The sequence below is a fragment of the Poeciliopsis prolifica genome, unplaced genomic scaffold (genome assembly GCF_027474105.1).
Source record: "Poeciliopsis prolifica strain line A6 unplaced genomic scaffold, Auburn_PproV2 SCAFFOLD075, whole genome shotgun sequence".
NCBI classification, from domain to species: domain Eukaryota; kingdom Metazoa; phylum Chordata; class Actinopteri; order Cyprinodontiformes; family Poeciliidae; genus Poeciliopsis; species Poeciliopsis prolifica.
This window is the reverse complement of record NW_026562450.1, coordinates 101,228-118,353: the sequence shown is the minus strand read 5'-3', so window position 1 is coordinate 118,353 and position 17,126 is coordinate 101,228. Positions and strand designations below refer to the sequence as shown.

Below are 17,126 nucleotides of genomic sequence, written 5' to 3'. Positions count from 1 at the left end.
GGGCACTTCACTGTGTTAAACACAGGAAGAGACGTGTTTCCTCCAATAAAATACTTTTAAAAAAAAGTCACAATGATGTGGCATTTTCCTAAATCAAAGCAGCATAAATTCCTTTTGTCTTCCTTCAACTAGTGTGAAATTCAGGATTAAATGGTCATAAGTCAAGAAACTTGAAAATCAGGCTTGAAAGTACCAATGCGAGACACCGTAAAGTCCAACATGTACAAGAGATGTAAAGACTTATGCATTGACAATACAGCTTTAAGAAGATTCCCCATAAAGAACCAACTGTAATACACAAAGGACGCATAAAGTAAAGAAAATGAGATGTCATGTTTTACATGTGGCACAGAATCAATTTTAAAAAGAAAAAAAAAAGCAACAATAGATGATGTGGAGATAAAGTAGGCTTTACACCCTTCAAAAAAAAATCTAATCTTTGCCACTTCTGTATGTGGTACTAATTCGAATACATATCCAGTCGTTTTGAATGGTCATGTTGCATTTTAGCTGACTTCTGTGTCGTTGATATGAGGCTTTATGTGCGTCGTAATTCCGCACCAGAAGCCATACGTTGTAAATCAGGACGTAAAAGATGGCTAAAAATGATCATTACGAACTTATGAAAAAGTGTGTGATCACAGTAACACCACTCAAAGCACTGACTACGCATCCAAACAGACCTCTGTACTGAATGTGCAGTCGATGCTCCACAAAAGCCCGTTGCTATTGTGTTTTCGTATTATCAACTTCCTTTGCTTTTTGATCTTGTAATGATAATGCAGTTCCCTTTGCTGAATGAACTATAAAACCAAATCATAATCCACCCATAATTACTTCTTTAAACAGAAGTAATTATGTGGTTTGTTTCTTCTGTACATGTGGGTTGCTTTGGAGACGTAAACCGAACACATCCGCACTGAATCCCCAGATAAAATTTGGCCCGGGGCCCTGTCCGACATAGCTCCGGCTCTGGTCGTTAATCTGCTGCTAGTTGGATCTTCTCTTCACACTCCCTCTACTTTTCCAAAAGTATTTTTGAGGTCCTTCTAAAGTCATACAGCCTGACTTCTCTGGGTAACACTTCAACCTTTGACCCGATTCAGACATGAATCAGAAGTGCTCGTGCTGACGTGGTTTCAGCACAAACACACACTCTGTACACAGGTGGCTGCAAATGCAAAAAGTACCCTCATTAAGGACTTTCAGAGTTGGTTTTTGTCAGATCAGAGGTTTGTTGCTCCTGAAAGCGGGACAAAACCATCGACCCTTGATTTTATCAGTGTTGTTTCATCACTTCCTGAAAAAAGTGTGAGGAGGTCCTTTATTACCTACAACTATAAATCTCCTGTTATCTCTTTCTTTCGCCCTCTGTGAAAGAAATTAAACTAAATTCTGTTGTCATTTACAGAAATGCCTTGGAATACAACATTTTTACAGTAAAAGGAGTAATAATAATAACAATAATACTGAAACGGTTAACTTCTGAGATTTGGAAGATTTCAGCATAAAATAAACTCAAATCTTTTACGATTATGAGGAAGCTTCATTTAAGTCAGTTTACTCCTTAATCTGGTTCCCAAATTAGCTACTACCTGTAGGAAAAAAACGCAGGTCTGCACTGAGTCGTGGGCTTAACGTCAAACTGGTCAACAGGACTGGATTAGAAAACCCAGCTCGTTGTGCAACCCGGAAGCAGAAGTGAGTGGGATTTATGGGACGGCTCTAAGCGCTTTCACTTCTCTATTCACCAAGAGCGACAACCTGCGAGATGAACTTCGGGGAATAAGAGGGTTTTTTTGTGCCCTCCTTGGATTCTTTTATGACAACTGAACGATGAGAGAGCAGAACAAATCCCAAAGGGTGAGTAGTCCCCGTTTTTCTGTAAAAAAAAAAAAAAAAAAAAAAAAGTAAATCACTTTGATTCATTAAGCAGTGCTACCTTGTAGTAGAAAGGTTGTCCAGGTTTGCTTTTCAGAATGAAAAAGTTTTTTTTTTAAACTATTATTGATATAAATAAGCCGATGTTCAAGAGGGGAGTGCTTATAACAGGTGACTTGCTCTGACTTTGAATCCCACTCACTTTTTCCGCTAAGAACGCTCAACAAAGGAACATGGCTTCCTTACTTACAGGGTACCATACAGGAGAGGAAGTACATTATTATAGTTTGAAAATGAAGTTTTGAGAAGGAATATTCTCATTGATCACTCGGTGCAGGGAGGACTGAAGACTGAACCTCACCCTGGGACCTTTCTGAGGTATTCTGACACGACACCTACTTTAGGTGGCGGACGACTTGGTGAAAAACATTAACCTCAAACTGAAGGGTGAGGGCCATGCATGTAAAAGGAGCTGTGTTGCTGTAAAGTTCCCAGATTTGTTCGATTGGTTCTGAAACCAAACTATTACTACTCCTCAGACAAGATAAAGAAGTTGCTTTCCTCCTTAATGACTGACTTTTTTTGCTTTAGTCATTTCCTCCAACATTTGGCTTTGTATTGATTATTCAAAAAGGTAAAATTTTTCCCTCCGGCCCCCAATTTGCTGGTAAAATACATCGTTTAAGGTCGTTGTATTTCTGGATAGTGCATACCGAGACATTTCCCGTTTTGAAGTTGAGTAAAATAGATCCCTCAGACTCCGAAAATGCCCAAACATTAGCAGCGAATGGAGTATATTGTGAAGGTTGTTGTACCAGTACCTGCACAGAGACTTTTCAAAAAAGGCTTCATGCTTGCAAGTTATCTGTAAACATGCAGTTTGTTAGACATAAATGCATATATTGTTGGTTGGCTTGTTGATTTTCATTCATTTATTTGTCAGAGGAATAATCAAAAAAGGAGTTTTTCTTTACATTCAAAAAGAAGAAAAAAAGGCTCTTCCAAAAGTACTGACATCCTTCTCAATGACCAAGTGGCTCACCATGTGTTTCACTCAGGTCGGCACAGCATGATGTAGACCCACTAATTTGTGTCACTCAGACTACTTTTGGTGGCACCATGTTTTATTGGCCTCCATCATAAACTTGTTGAGCTGCGTTTGGCTTACCTGCTGGGAACTTCTAAGTCCTGGCTCAGTGGCAGCCTTCAATAGCAAACATGAATCCGGGAGGCAGCGGCTAACTCAACGAGTTCAAACCAAAACATCACAGAGAAGGTTGCCATGACACTACACTATGTGTAGCGTTTACACACTACACGTAGTGTGTACCTGGTGCTCGGGGTGGGATAATGATCATCTACTTAAATTATCCGCACAGTCCTTTTCAGTGTTGTATGTATAAGCATATAATAGAAATAATATGACATGTTCTAAGCTGGAGGCATGTTCTGTAAATAAAATGACACAGACGCTGAAATAATCCATTTTCATTCAAGGTTCAGAGGTAGAAATATTCATTCTCAGTGGGGTAAATATTTTCGCAAGACGCTGCACATTTTCTGTAATTTATCCATAATCTGCTGAACAGAAACGTGGTTACGTGAAGCCGATTGGTAGCATTTACGAGCAGAAGAACATTTTTGATTTCGTCGTGAATCATAATCTGTTATATTTCAGCAGCATGAACAGTACAGGCCAGTCAATGAAATTACGACTAAGATTTCAGCAGTTCAATATGTATTTCCAGAATTCATTGACATATTTAAACTGATGTATCCTTACTTCTTTCTTTTCACGCTATTTTGATTGCTTAGTATTATTTATTTTCATGTCAATTGCAATATTCTGACATCCACGTTAAAACAGTAGTCATTTCCTATAAAACAAACAAAAACAACATAAAAGCACCAAATGTATATTATGGAAAGGTATATTAATTTAGAAGAACTCTTAAGTTTGAGTCTGTGAACATTCTCGCATATCTAATAACTTCTTGTTGAAATGTGAACAGGATAATAGAAACTTTAGCTTAACCTACAATGAAGGATCTCATGGTTTTTTTCTAGTGAACCATGGCGCTGCATAACAGACCTGCTTTGAAAGTGGTTGAAGACTCTGATCTGGAGGGCTGGGAGGTGATCGGATCTGGAGGATTCGGACAGGTCTACAAAGCCAAACACCTGCGGTGGTGCTTCGATGTGGCCATTAAGCTGCTTCATTACGACGATGGGTGAGTAATGCATACGGCCGGCCGTTTGGCGGAGCTGCAAAACAACGTACTGATGGGAAAACCTCCAACCACAGCACAAGCCAGGATCTGCTGCGTGAATTGGACATGATGCATCAAGGGTCCAACCGCCACGTCCTTCAAGTCATGGGGATTTTTAAAGGTCAACCACCTTCTTCAGGGTCGTCAATTCAGCTGGGACTGGTCATGGATTTCATGGAGCGAGGATCATTGGCTAACCTCCTGGTATGCACATGGTCCGCATTGAATTATCTCACTGGCTTTGAATGTTTTACAGTCGAATTTACTATCTTGACGCAACGCAATTCCACCCAAGGGCATTGTTGTGTGTTTAGAGACGATCTGTTTCGCAGCTTTCACAAAACTTTGTCTGGGTTTTTACAACAAGTTGACCTAGAAAGTCTAAGGAAAATGTTGTGGTTTGGATTGCAAGTATATCGAGGTCATGAATAAACTGCAGTCAGAGCAAGAGCAAGAGCAAGTATTGTGGCATGAAAAGATACCAATGTTCAAGTTTAGTTTGAAACTACAATGTCTTTACAGTAGAAAATGGTACAAAGTAAGAAAAGTAACTAAATGACTGTGGCATACCACCTCAACTATGTAATCTCTCTTATCAGCAAACTTTTCAAGGACCCCCGCCCTGGCCACTGGCTTTCAGACTGACTCACCAGGTTGCTCTGGGTATCAACTTCCTCCACAGTCTCTCCCCTCCTGTGCTGCACTTGGACCTGAAGCCCAGTAATGTGCTGCTGGACTCGGATTTAAATGCCAAGGTGAGTCCACTGCTTCTGGCAAGAGCTCCACACCTTTACCCACATCCAAAAAGTTGTTGCAATCCAAAAGTTGATGGTAACCCTCTGTTAATAAACAAAAAATTCACTAAAAAATGGCCCTTCAAATAACTTGACAAGAGTAATAATAAATAAAAATCTACAAAAAATGAACTAATGAGAATTAAACATGGGTATTTGAATTATGTCTCAAAAATATTATAAAAAAAAAAAACATTGAAACAGTCATTAACCTATTAAGCTGTAAGTTATAGGTCTTCCAATTAAGATCAAGCATTCTTTTTGTGGGAAAAGAAAGCTTTTCCCATGGGCCACCAGGCAGCACATTGTGTCAAGAATGCAGTGATAGTATTTTTATATATGTATATAATCCGTCTATGGCTGGCGCTACTGGCCTTTTTCAATTTTTCCGACAGTAGGTAGACAGGTGAGAGGGGGGAAGACATGCAGGAAAGGTTAGCAGGTTGAGAGTTGAACCCAGGACAGGCGCATACCTATGTTTGCTCTACTCACTATGTTATGTGGCGTCCAAATTCCAAATTCCTTGATAGTTTGGCATTACATCGTACCCTGCACAGTTTCAAAACACCCTGTGTCAGATGCAGCAAACCAGTCTCAGAACATAACAGAACCTCCTCCATATGTCATGGTGTGAACGGTGTTCTTTTCTTGGTATGCCTCTTGCCAAAAAGCTCCAGTTTTGTCTCGTCTGTCCAAAAGAACATTTTCCCAGAAGCTTTGCAGCTTGTCAGTGTGAATTGCGGCGAATTCCGGTCTCATTGTTTTATGCTTTGATTTCCGCTTTGGTTCAAACAACAATGGATAGTGCGATATTACACTGATGCACCCTGACACTTGTCAGTTTCAAATTATTTTAACGTCATTAACAGAGGGGTACCAACAATTTTCTCAATTAGATAAATTGTGAACAAACAAAACATAATTTTGGTGTTTATAATTCTAAGCTATAAAGATCTTTAATAAAAAAAACTGATTACATGACTTGACATTAGACATATTTAAAATGTGTGAGTGGGAACCAGCCAGCTGAAATGAACATTAAAGGAACGTCTTTAAACTTAAATTAATTTTCATGTTAAATTTCTGATTTTTTATTTATTTATTTTTTCACATGTCACAATCAGAATTATAAAATGGTTTTAATATTATGGTCTGATTGTCTTCATATCCTCTCTTTAGCTTACAGATTTTGGCCTCGCCAGGTTTTCCAGCAGCATCACTCGAACTTCCAAGAAGGACAGCGAAGATCCAGGCGGGACCATGAGATACATGCCTCCAGAGGCGTTCGACACCTCATACAAGCCCACACGGGCCTCTGACATCTATAGGTAGAGAGACATCAGGGCACTTTTGTTGTTCATCAAGCAGTTTATATCTTTCACTCCTGGTAGGAAGTGAAAGATATGAGGAAATATTTTTCAGATGAGTTCATCAACTGAATGAAGCTCTAATTCCTGTTTTTGTTGAAATGGCCGTAGGCTCCATTTCTTTAGGTTCTGATTGCCAGCAACAAAAGCAATAAGGAGGTGAGTTAGCTGCTGCAGTAATCTCTGACTCTCTTAACCTCTGTTTCAGCTTTGGTATACTGCTGTGGTCCATTGCGACAGGAAAAAAACCATATCCAAGTAAGTTCCTAATTTGTTCCAATGCCAAGTCGTGTTTTTGCTTGAAAAGTCTGAAAAATGATAGAATTTGCTTCTGTCATTTTCCAGGTTTAAGTACATGCTTTTACTTCAAACCCCTTTATGTCAAAGTATTCACCTTCTTCAATGTTTTACCCTCATACAAATTAATCATGAGAAATAAAATTGGTCTTTTTTGTTGGCAAAAAAACCTTTAATGTCAAAAGTGTTAATGTTGAAACTGGTTTCTACAAAATAATTATAATAAAAAACCCCAACAGAATACAAATATTTTACACAAAATAAGTAACAACATAAATACTCACCCCATTTAAGTCATTATTTAATAGATGCAGCGTTAGTATTTCAATGTCAAAAAGAGCCAAATTTTGATTTTTACTGATTTGCAAAAGCAATGAAAAGGATACAACATCCAAGCAGGTGATTATTTTTTGTAGGCAGTGAAGATCCTAAATTATTTTTTAAATGCCGATCAAACCACTAACCCGGCTATCAACAATAACAAATATGGCATTTTAATTTGCACTCAAATTCCCAGAATATTACAAAAAATATGCAAGAAAATCATCAGGAATGTTGAACCTGGAAAAATACATATTTCTTTTTCTTTTAAAGAAAAATACACAGACGTCCTGTTTTGAGGTTTGGCTGGTAATGCTAAAAAATGAGTTGTTAAATGAATTAGTGAAAAGTGAAATGTTATCACTACTGGAGTGTTAACCAAAGTTATGTCTTTCTAAGGATGAATGATTTGCAGTCAGCATTTCCCCTCCAAAAAAATGACATCAGGGAATCAATACTTTAGCTGTATCCGTGACAACCAACATGAAATTAACTCAGTTACCATCTGTTTATCTTGAAGAACCAGGATGTTTAGCTTTATGCACATTTAACTTTCAATATTTAACAAAGTGTCTGCCTTATACATAATTATCATCTTAAATAACCGGAATACAGTTTCAAATGTCACCAAAGGGACAATTTTTATCTCACCTTTGACTCCAATCTCTGCCTTTCCTGCAGACGCCATGTCCGCGATAGTGCCCATCCGCATCCCCATGGGAGACCGTCCTTCTCTGGACGACATCAGGTGTACGGATGCCGGAGTGGCGGGACTGACGAGACTCATCGATCTCATGCAGGAGTGTTGGCGCTCAAATCCCCAACAAAGGCCTTCCTCCCGCAGTAAGTAAAAGTGGCACAGTATACCAAAATGAGAGACATTGACAGAAAGAAAAAAACAACAACAAATTAATACAAAAGAATCGTCTATCTTGTATTGTGTTAAAAAAAAAAACGTATGCTGAATTTGTTAGCTACTACATAATTTTCAGCCACACAGCTGCCTGTGATTAGCCACGTCACCTCATTGGTCCATCTCGGCTTTGGAACGCGTAAGGCCAATCAGCGAACAGAAGGAGAAGTCGTAAACGATGACGTCGATTTTCTGCGGTTTCAGTAGCAACGCGCGTAGTTTCAACAACGGCAGCGCAGGAAGTGAACGGAGCCGTTCAAGTCTGCGTTGGGCGCTCTCCCAAATAGTGAACTTACATTAACAGCCGTCTAGTTTGACTCGGTGCGTCTCTCTTCGTGGTGGAAGACGGTTGTATTTCCGGAAAACTTCCTAGCGTCGAACTGGCGCGTTACGTCACGGCCGAACGTTAGCGACCGGGTAAAATTGAAAACAGGTCCAGACCAGGAAGCAAAGAACAGGAAGCAGTTTACTTTTGCCAGGCTAGACTGTCACACCTACATCAATATAACATAACATAGATTATGTTATATTAAGCAACAGTAAATAATTCCTGTTAAGTAACTGAATTAAGCCTCTGTCCATAACTTTGTTCAAAGATAACCAACATGTGAATTGAGTCAAACTAAACTCTAACTAAAGTTGTTTTTTAATCTGGTGAGAACAGTCCCAAGTATAGAGAAATGAACTGAGCGTGAAATTCTGGAAGTTAACGTGTCTTCGGTTTGTCGACAGAATGCACAACCGTGATGGAAGAACTGTTCAAGATGCACAAACCCGCAATCCACGACGCCGTCCACCAAGTCCTGCAGAGACTGGTGAGGGACAAAGTCCAGCCACGTCGGCGTGATGCAGAATTTAACATGACGCATCACAATATTATTTTTGTTAGAAAAATTTTGCCCCCTTTCTGACTCAAGTCTTTCTCTTCCCCTTTCAAGGACCAAAATGAACAAGAAAGAATTACGCATGGGATGACAAAGCTCTCCGTTACTGAGACTTCAGGTCAGTCTGATCGCATTATCAATCAATTCCGCCTGGCTTCCGGAGGTTCGACTTCTTACTCTTGATTTTTTGCTGTTCCTGCAGCAGAACCAGTCAGAGCTGCAGCGCCAAGCATTTGTGACAGTGTACGGACGGGACCGCCGCCGGTTCAGGTGAAAAATTCTGTCAGATATACTGAAAGCAAGTGTGAAAATCAGTAGGTAAAATGACCTGGCATTTTACCAACCAGAGTTGGGAATGAATAAAAACAGTTTGTTCATCATATCCATCATAACTGAAGATCCTCATCATCTTTATGGTGAGAATCAAAGAGAAAGGAGAGGTCTTTAGCCCAGTTAAACAACAAGAAGACTGTGGCGCTGAGTGAGGACGGGGGAGATTCTTCTTCGTATTGCAGCAACTCGGCCAGTCCTGTGGTGTTGCCACACTGCAGATTTTTGCTTGTGTGAGGAACTGTTGCGCATATCACTTCCTGCTTCACTAGGGTTTTTTTTGGCAGTTTTTTTTACAGGAAAGGGTAGTGAAGAAAGCAAATGTAAAAATTATTTCAACATCAGTTTAAAGATGTTTAAAGATAAGGTGGTGGAATTGCATGGCCACCTGTAATTTTGCAATTTACTCTTTCAATTTACAAGAAAGAGAGATTTGCCATGTAAAAATGTAACAATTCGTGTCTCGTCCTCTGAGGAATACTGATGCAGTTTTTAGATTAGACTCAGGGAGTCACTATCTGGCTTCCAACCAACAGTTTTTCCATGTCAAACACAAAAACTTTATTTTTTATACGTTTCAGGAAATAGCCGGTGCTTGGCCAGTAAGTCAAGGAGACAATGCAGCAGTCAGAGGTGAGGAAGATGCTGTCAACTGAAGCAGCCATTGATTAGGAAAATAACTGACTCGGAACAAGTCATCTGTCATGGTTTTACATGTTGAGATTTATTTATTGTTTTGTTTTGTTTTTAGCTCCGTCTCCTGGTTGGGCTACAAATCGGTGTGATGTTGATCAGGCCCGCCGAGCAGCAGACCTTAAAATGAAGTCGTCCTCTGTAGAACCCACTCAACCCGCTCATTTGACATCCTGCGGCAAAGCAACACATCTGTGTCAGGTATGTCGATCATCATCAGACAATCTCATAAAAGCGTTCTCTCTCAATCGACGCTCAGCCGTCAAAGCTGCGGGCCATCAGACGTATCGGCGTGTTCAATTTCAGACCTTTTTTTTTTGACCGAGCGTTCTTCTCTCCGCAGCGTCAGTTTTCCAGCCCCGACTCTTTCAACATTCACTGCTCCACTGTGACTGGACTGCAGAAAGGACACAACAACACGATGCACATCATCTTCTCCGAGAGAAGGAGGCACCCAACGGCGCCATCTACTGTTAACTCCTCACAACAACGCACAAGTGCAGCTCATCCATAGACTCCCAGAACTGTTCTTTTTTTTTTATGCTCTTTTTCAACTAAAACAGGATATTTGGTTTAGCTTTGTTTGTTAGTTATTTATTTCTTGTAGCATAAATGCATTAATGCAGCTTTTTGTAGCTTTTCATTATCTTTTTTTTTCTTTTTTTTTTTTTTACTACTACTCTAATTCATTTAGCTTCTTTTGTTTGGAATTGGTTTTAGCAGCAGGCAAAAACTCCAGGTCAGCATTTTGCACAGTCACCATTAAATACAAGCCAAGGTGGCTGCTGTTTTTTGGGGGTTTTTTTTATTTCACCAACTGTGGTCAGAAAATATCTACCATCAGAGAGCCAACATGCCTCAGGACGCCAGAACTTGCCATCACAACCATCTGACTATAATTAGAAGAAGTGAACGCTTTTCAGGAATGTGTTTTTAAGAAAGGTGTAGAAGCTGAGTTTTTCAGTTTTTTATGGGGGTTTTTAGCAGGTCATTAGTTTCACTGACAGAAAACTATTTTATATTCTATTTTTGCAACAAGATGTTTTAAAGATATGGTACATATAAATATAAATTAAAGGTACAAATGCTGTTTTTTTTTTTGTACACTGCACTGTTTTTTGCTTTATTTTGTACAGGCTTTGGAATCAGGTGTCTTAATAAAACAGTGAATGACAAGCTTTAAGGATTTTTAACAATGTGCTTTACGTGAAAAGTTGGAATTTAAAACGTTTAAATTCGAGTGCTGTAACTTCAATGAAGTGTTGCAGCAGGTGAGTGTAAAGTACTTCCGTGGCATTGTCTGTTAAAAAGATGATTTGGTGCGGGTGTGCTGATGTGGGTTCTTGCTGTGTTACATTTGGTGAAGGAAGGCAAACGTATTAAAAATCCACAAAAATGCCTCATGACCTTTTCATTCCAACTTGGAAATTGAGAGTTGGGCAGCCAACCACGCAATCCAATATGGCTGCTGCATGAATATAGTACTGTGATAACAAGAGATATAATCAATTTATTTGCCCTTCAGTAAATACACAGATTATGAAGCATATTATATGGTGTACTTTGACAAGGAGCTGGTAATTGTTCTGGTGCCGTATGTCCGGTAATTTACAATTGTTATTAATGTAATTATCATGGGTCAGTAAATTTTCTTGTCCTGCTATGACTTTGTAATCCTTTTATTTTATGTAATTTAGTTTTTTTTTAGCACATTAAATTGAAAAGGTATACCATAACATGTTTTTAGTTGCAAATTTCTGAAAATTAACTAGTCAGTAAGTTATATATGTCATTAAATTGAGAAAAGGGATAGGGTGAATAAGTGCTCACTTCCTCCTACACCTTTTGAAACAGATAAGAAGTGGAGAGCTAATAATTTGCTACTTGGTTCGGATACGCACTCGATTCTCAGAGACGTCCACACAGAAGTCTTTGGAAGTCTTTGACCTTTTTTCCTCTCGTCTCCACATAATGCAGTTTTGTACTCCATACGCGAATCTCCAAAGTGCTAACACAGGCCTCTGCTGAGTCCCAGGAAGCTGACACAAATCAGTTGTGATGGTCCAGCATGAACCCAGCGAGTTTCTGGCACCGGTTCCCACCTCCACAGCCAGTCCTCCATCTGCCACCGGATCCACCGCAGAGAAAGATACGGAGGACGGTCTCTGTACATCAGCAGGAGCGAAAAAAGGATTTCATAGCTATTTGGGATTCTAAAAGCAATGCGTCAGTTTCAATAACCGTAATAGATTTTGATATGTTGTTGCTTTAACATAATTTAACGGTGCCTGGATGGGACAGTAAGAATCTTTAGGGAAACTTTCAATCTTTTCTATGCAACTTATAATTTTTTTTCAACTGTCAGTTCATAAATGCAGGAAATTGGGAAAAAACAAAGATTTAATGGATACATTGTAACTCCAAAATGTTATTTTCTTTACAAGTAAGAAATGAGCACAACACTCAAAGCTATTTTCAAGGTAGTCTTACTTGTAACATAAGGAGTGACATCTGGATGGACGGACAGAGAGAAGGAATAAACAATCTTAACTATTTGAAAAGCATTTCCATCAGTGGTTATAAAGGAAATATTCCACATCGAAGCTTTAAATCTACACATTTATTTTTAACAATAGTTTTAGCTGACCATTTGAGCAAGCCATAACAGTTAATATATTAAAAATAAACAAAGAGACAGTGGTTGGTTTTGTTTTCTTTATTGCCAACAAACATGTCTTACATTTGGTTTTCATGCATTAAAGAGGCTACACCATGTTTAAGCAAGCACATAAACACGCATTAAGTCTGTGGAACAGTTGACGAGCCACAAAAGTACCATGGTCATGGAAATTACATTCAAGACTGTTTGGTGCAAAGCCAGTCCATCCACTCATCTAACATCTTAACCTTCCCGCAGTCCGAGCTTGAAGTCGCTCGGGAAGAGCGCAGCAGATGTCACGGCTGGACAGCAGGGAACTGATGGGAATATCTTATCAGCCCGCCAGTTCCCAAAACCAGGAGAAAAGAAATCGTATTGGTTCAGTGAGACCCTAAAGTGAACAAACACGCACAGGATAAAAAAGTTCCCTTTTAGGACTGCGGGAGGATTAAGCAGTCCAATGTGGATCCTAATATTACAGCAGAAACGTATCCGTCATTGCTTTCCCCTTTGGGAAATGAACCAATCGTTATTTTATACAACATCCTGCCTACAGCGGGAAGACCAGAAAGCCAGAGAAGGTGGAGTACTTCCACCCACCCATCAGGTTTCCCCTCTCCAGTTTAAGGTAAGCTTTGTCCCCTCGCTCCATCAATACCAGCCCTGCATTGGTGGCCGCTTCCCGTGTCACATCCTGGTCACCCGCAAAGGCCGAGATCACCGGCCAGCCGTTGAGAACCAAGCTTACCTAGAAAGACAAGGCCAAGCAGAAAAGTAGCAGGATTTGTGAAACTGTCACAGACATAAACAAATGGAAACAATATTCAGACAGAAGTAGGAGTGCAGCTTTAGCTGAGACTTTAAGCAGTTTTTTCTCACTTGTATCGTCTGCCGGTTGTAAACTTTAACAACGTGAAAGCTGAAGCTGTAGACTCCTTTTCTGGGTGCTACGAAGATGCTAGTTGCCGGGTCAAAATGGCTGCCAACGTTCACTAAAATCTACGAGAGGAGAGAGCAAGAGACAGAGATACAGAGTTCCTCTTAATTAATAGTCAAGAAAGTCACAGCAAAGCTAAATTAGAAAATAATCTGAAGACGATGTTTTCCAGCAGGTGATTAAAAGCTTCAAAAGGTGTGGATTGATCTCTAACAAGAAATTCTGCACACCGCTTTAAATGACAGGCAAGGTGGAGCAAATATGGATAGATTGTCCAATGGTGTTCTTTGGAGTCATGAGGTCAAATAGTGAATCATGCTAAGCCATGTATTCGTTGTCTATTCACAATGGCGTCCACCAGGGGGCGTGATGGGGGCCTCAGAAATTTGGAGAGAAAATGTGAAAAAAAAATCAACACTAAAAAAAAAAGGAAAAAAAAAAGTTAATGTTCTGCTGTGTTCTTTAAGTGATTATTGATAAAACTATTTTTATGAGGAGACTACCTAGCTCCGACTCAAACACAGCTCATGATACTTTATGGTTTTCCATTTTTCTACTGAAGCAAGTTATACCTACTAAGATTATAGTAGGTATAACTTAAAAGGCTGCATGCTAAATTTAACGGCTGTAAGATTTTGTTAAATTGGCTGAATTTATAGAGCCTTTTTTGGGGGTTCGACTTTGAACCTGACTTCAGATTTTTCAGGGAATGCTTGTCGATCTGCTTTTTTTTTTTTTATTATCGCAAAGTATGTCTGAGGTATTAGAAAGAAAATGCTATGGGGCTGGTGTTACAATACTGCCAGTCCATGAGCAGCATCCATTTTCCTTAGCACAGACTGTGGCGATAAGGAAGATGGCGGTCTCTACTGTATGTATTCATGCATAGCGAGGTATATTTAATGATTGAAGTATTAAAATAGACAGTTATAAGTGTTTGTAGAGAGTACCTCAAGGATTCATAGAGTTTAAGCTATTTGCTCTCGTCCCTATAACCCCTTGTGAATACCAGGGGTTCACTCTATTGGTTTATTTCAACCCACCTGATCAAAGTAGATGGTCATGGTGCGGTTGCTCATCTCCGATGGCTCATGGTTGGTGTTGCGTATGGCTGAAAATGCCACCCGTCCCGTTCCTGACCTCACCGACATGCCTAGAGCGTGACCTGATGGCTCCGCCGATGGGGTTGAGTCGCACACAACCAGACACTTTCCCTCCAACACGATCGGCTCGGTGTCATTCTGGCAGCTGACCCCCGATGGCCTCCACTGGCCAATAAGGAGCAGTCCAACAAGAAAGATTAATTGGGGAACCGAGGAAGGTGCAGGGTTAAAAAATGGAAACGCCATAGTTCCAAATTCTCGTTCCAAAGCTTCAGTGACTTCCTGCGGTGCAGATCTGCTTCAGCTACAAGGCCATGCTTCCACCAGAAAAGAAAACACACACCACGGGATCCTCTCGTGTCATTTAGCGGCTCGGGTCTGCTCTGGTTGAATTTAGATTCCCTTTAAAGACGTCTTCAAGTTGGTATCAAGATGACAGATTTTCCATTTCAAAAGACAGGAGATCCACCAGTGAAGGGGAACGTGTCCAGGTCCTGATGCTACAACAGGTCGCTGGAGTCGATGGAAGAAAGTCTACAGCCTGAGGCCTGTGAAGCAGTGAAACATCGGACGCTTATGTTTGAGAAATATGCGGCATCCTTTGAAAAACTGTAAAAAAAAATCCTGGACGCATACAGTATATAGACGTTCTATAAATAGTGTACAGACATACATCCTGTTTAGGTATACTTGTCCATTCTGTCAGATTGTTTCTACTTGAAATGGATTCCTAAAATGCATTACTAAACAACTCATTTTCAGAGAGTTTGTTTTCATTTTCTTTGAAAATAACATTACATTTCATTTAATGCCTCGTATCAAAACAGAAATCACAAAACATACTCCATTTTCAGCACATTGCTCGACTGTCATCATGAAAGTAGCTCTTCAAGGCTTAATTGTCTGCATCCAATCAATCAATCATCCAACCAAAAAAAAAACAATCAGTAATCATGACTGCAACATATGATTGAAATGAACCATTCTGTTATCATAATCATCTTTAAATAGGCTCAAACATCCTCTGAAGTTCTACTATAACGTTTGAAACAACTGGTAAAATGTAGTTCAAAATGCGTAAAACCCGACTATTAATAGAAACCAGATTACACGGAGGATCAAAATAAGTGATTAGGTAATGTTTTGGCCAGGAATTGGCCTGCATCAGCGCTGCCAGCTGGACTCAGGATTCGGGAACGTGGACGATCAGAGTGGCACCACTGAGAGGCCATCTGTAGGTAAAAACTCCCGCTCTCACACGTCTTGCCTGTTTGACCACAGAGTCCGCATTCCTTCACATCAACGCTCAGCATAAAAGAAGACTAGCCTAATCTTATCAAAACATTAAAAATACTAAGTTTTGTAAATGACTTCAACAAATGATGCATTTTTTGCAGAAAAAAAGTTATTCAATATTTTTTTTTACTGAACCACTAATTTCCCATCCAAACTGTAAGCACCAAAAGCCTTTCTGCATAAAAAAAACAAAACAAAACAACAACAGCAACATTATGACATGCTGAAAAGACTAAAAGAGCTTTACTCACCGCCTACATCAGACAGTAAAGGTAGCTTGTTGTTCTGGGAACATTTAAAGCCTCCCCAGAGTCTACTTCAGCCTTTACCTCAGGTTTTATCTCTGCTCCTCCTCTTTTCCCCCCCTCTCTCTGCGACTATCTCTCTGTTCCAAGGAACCCCCGTGTTCAAACAGACGTTTAATCACATCAAGCATTTTCTGGTTCCAGGCCGATTCGGCGTCCTACTGTACTTGTACACCCTTCTTTATATCCTCAACATAAGAAACATTTTTAGAGGGCATTTCTGATTACGTTCGCTTTTCTCCCTTTCAGGTGGGTTTATTATAGTTCACATTTTCATGTCTGAAGTGGAAAGGATGTGTAACATGTAAAAGGAAGAAAGTGGGCATCATACTGAAGTTTTGTTTTTAAATCATTAAAAGGTCCTTGCCGTATTTTACCCCACTGAGCTTCTCTGTTGCCTTGTTGGCCCCTTCGGTCTGTCAAACAGCTGCTGCTGCAGGTACCAAGGTTCAGGAGAAAACTCAGGGCCTTTTCTGTTATTGGATATTGTGACCAACCTTTGCAAATTAGAGGGGATTGTTCACTGCCAACTGTCAAAATTTGCCATAGAATGGAAAACAATTACTGAAACATACATGCATGTATTACATGGTTGTTTTAAAGTGCTTTGTGAATAAAGTTGCCATGGTATGGTGTAGTATTCTATACTATGGTATGGAAATAAATAAATAAATCGTTTTCTAAATTCTATATTATGGTATGGTGTACTATGGTACAATGTCACCAAAAGTTGTAGATGAACAAAGACATCAATACGTAACACAATAGGTCAAATTAGTGATGTCAAAGTCTCCATCTCAAATGTGCATTTTTAGGGTGAATAATTTCCTGAGCCTTTGTCCAGTGGTGAAGAGTAAAGTTGCTTTCTGAGAGAAGTAGTTTGGGTATTTAGTAGATTAGCATCGACCCACTGAAGCCTGGTTAGTTTCCTCACAGCAACGTCACTTATCTTTGAAAGGTCAGCTAATGTTAGTCAGCAGGAAAGTCTCTCGTTCAATAAACTCAGACAATGAGAAAACGCTGCACTTAATTATGATTAGTAAACATTCATGAAGTACATATGAAGTGAACAGTAA

The 17,126-nt window shown here is 39.7% G+C and overlaps 2 protein-coding genes across 4 annotated transcripts; one reads left to right on the top strand and one right to left on the bottom strand.

Annotated features, from left to right (window-relative positions):
• Positions 1–1,734: 1,734 nt before the first annotated feature.
• On the top strand, positions 1,735–11,413 carry ripk3 (receptor-interacting serine-threonine kinase 3). Of its 3 annotated transcripts, none has more exons than XM_055021360.1 (13): positions 1,735–1,863; positions 3,949–4,112; positions 4,187–4,355; positions 4,751–4,906; positions 6,125–6,273; positions 6,521–6,570; positions 7,612–7,773; positions 8,576–8,658; positions 8,782–8,845; positions 8,933–8,997; positions 9,639–9,690; positions 9,809–9,951; positions 10,094–11,413. In XM_055021360.1, the coding sequence occupies exons 2-13, from the start codon at positions 3,955–3,957 to the stop codon at positions 10,262–10,264; spliced, it is 1,422 nt and encodes a 473-aa protein (XP_054877335.1). In that variant the 5' UTR covers positions 1,735–1,863; positions 3,949–3,954; the 3' UTR covers positions 10,265–11,413. The 3 variants fall into 3 exon arrangements, with proteins under 3 accessions (XP_054877335.1, XP_054877333.1, XP_054877334.1); XM_055021358.1 differs by having other exon boundaries at positions 8,930–8,997; XM_055021359.1 differs by lacking the exon at positions 1,735–1,863 and adding an exon at positions 3,355–3,410 and having other exon boundaries at positions 8,930–8,997.
• Positions 11,414–12,458: 1,045 nt separating this feature from the next.
• On the bottom strand, positions 12,459–16,080 carry LOC129352404 (cerebellin-1-like). The gene is made up of 4 exons (XM_055021371.1): positions 15,997–16,080; positions 14,390–14,997; positions 13,289–13,408; positions 12,459–13,157 (listed from the first exon to the last, which is right to left on the bottom strand). The coding sequence occupies exons 2-4, from the start codon at positions 14,693–14,695 to the stop codon at positions 12,960–12,962; spliced, it is 624 nt and encodes a 207-aa protein (XP_054877346.1). The 5' UTR covers positions 14,696–14,997; positions 15,997–16,080; the 3' UTR covers positions 12,459–12,959.
• Between the last annotated feature and the right edge of the window lie 1,046 nt (positions 16,081–17,126).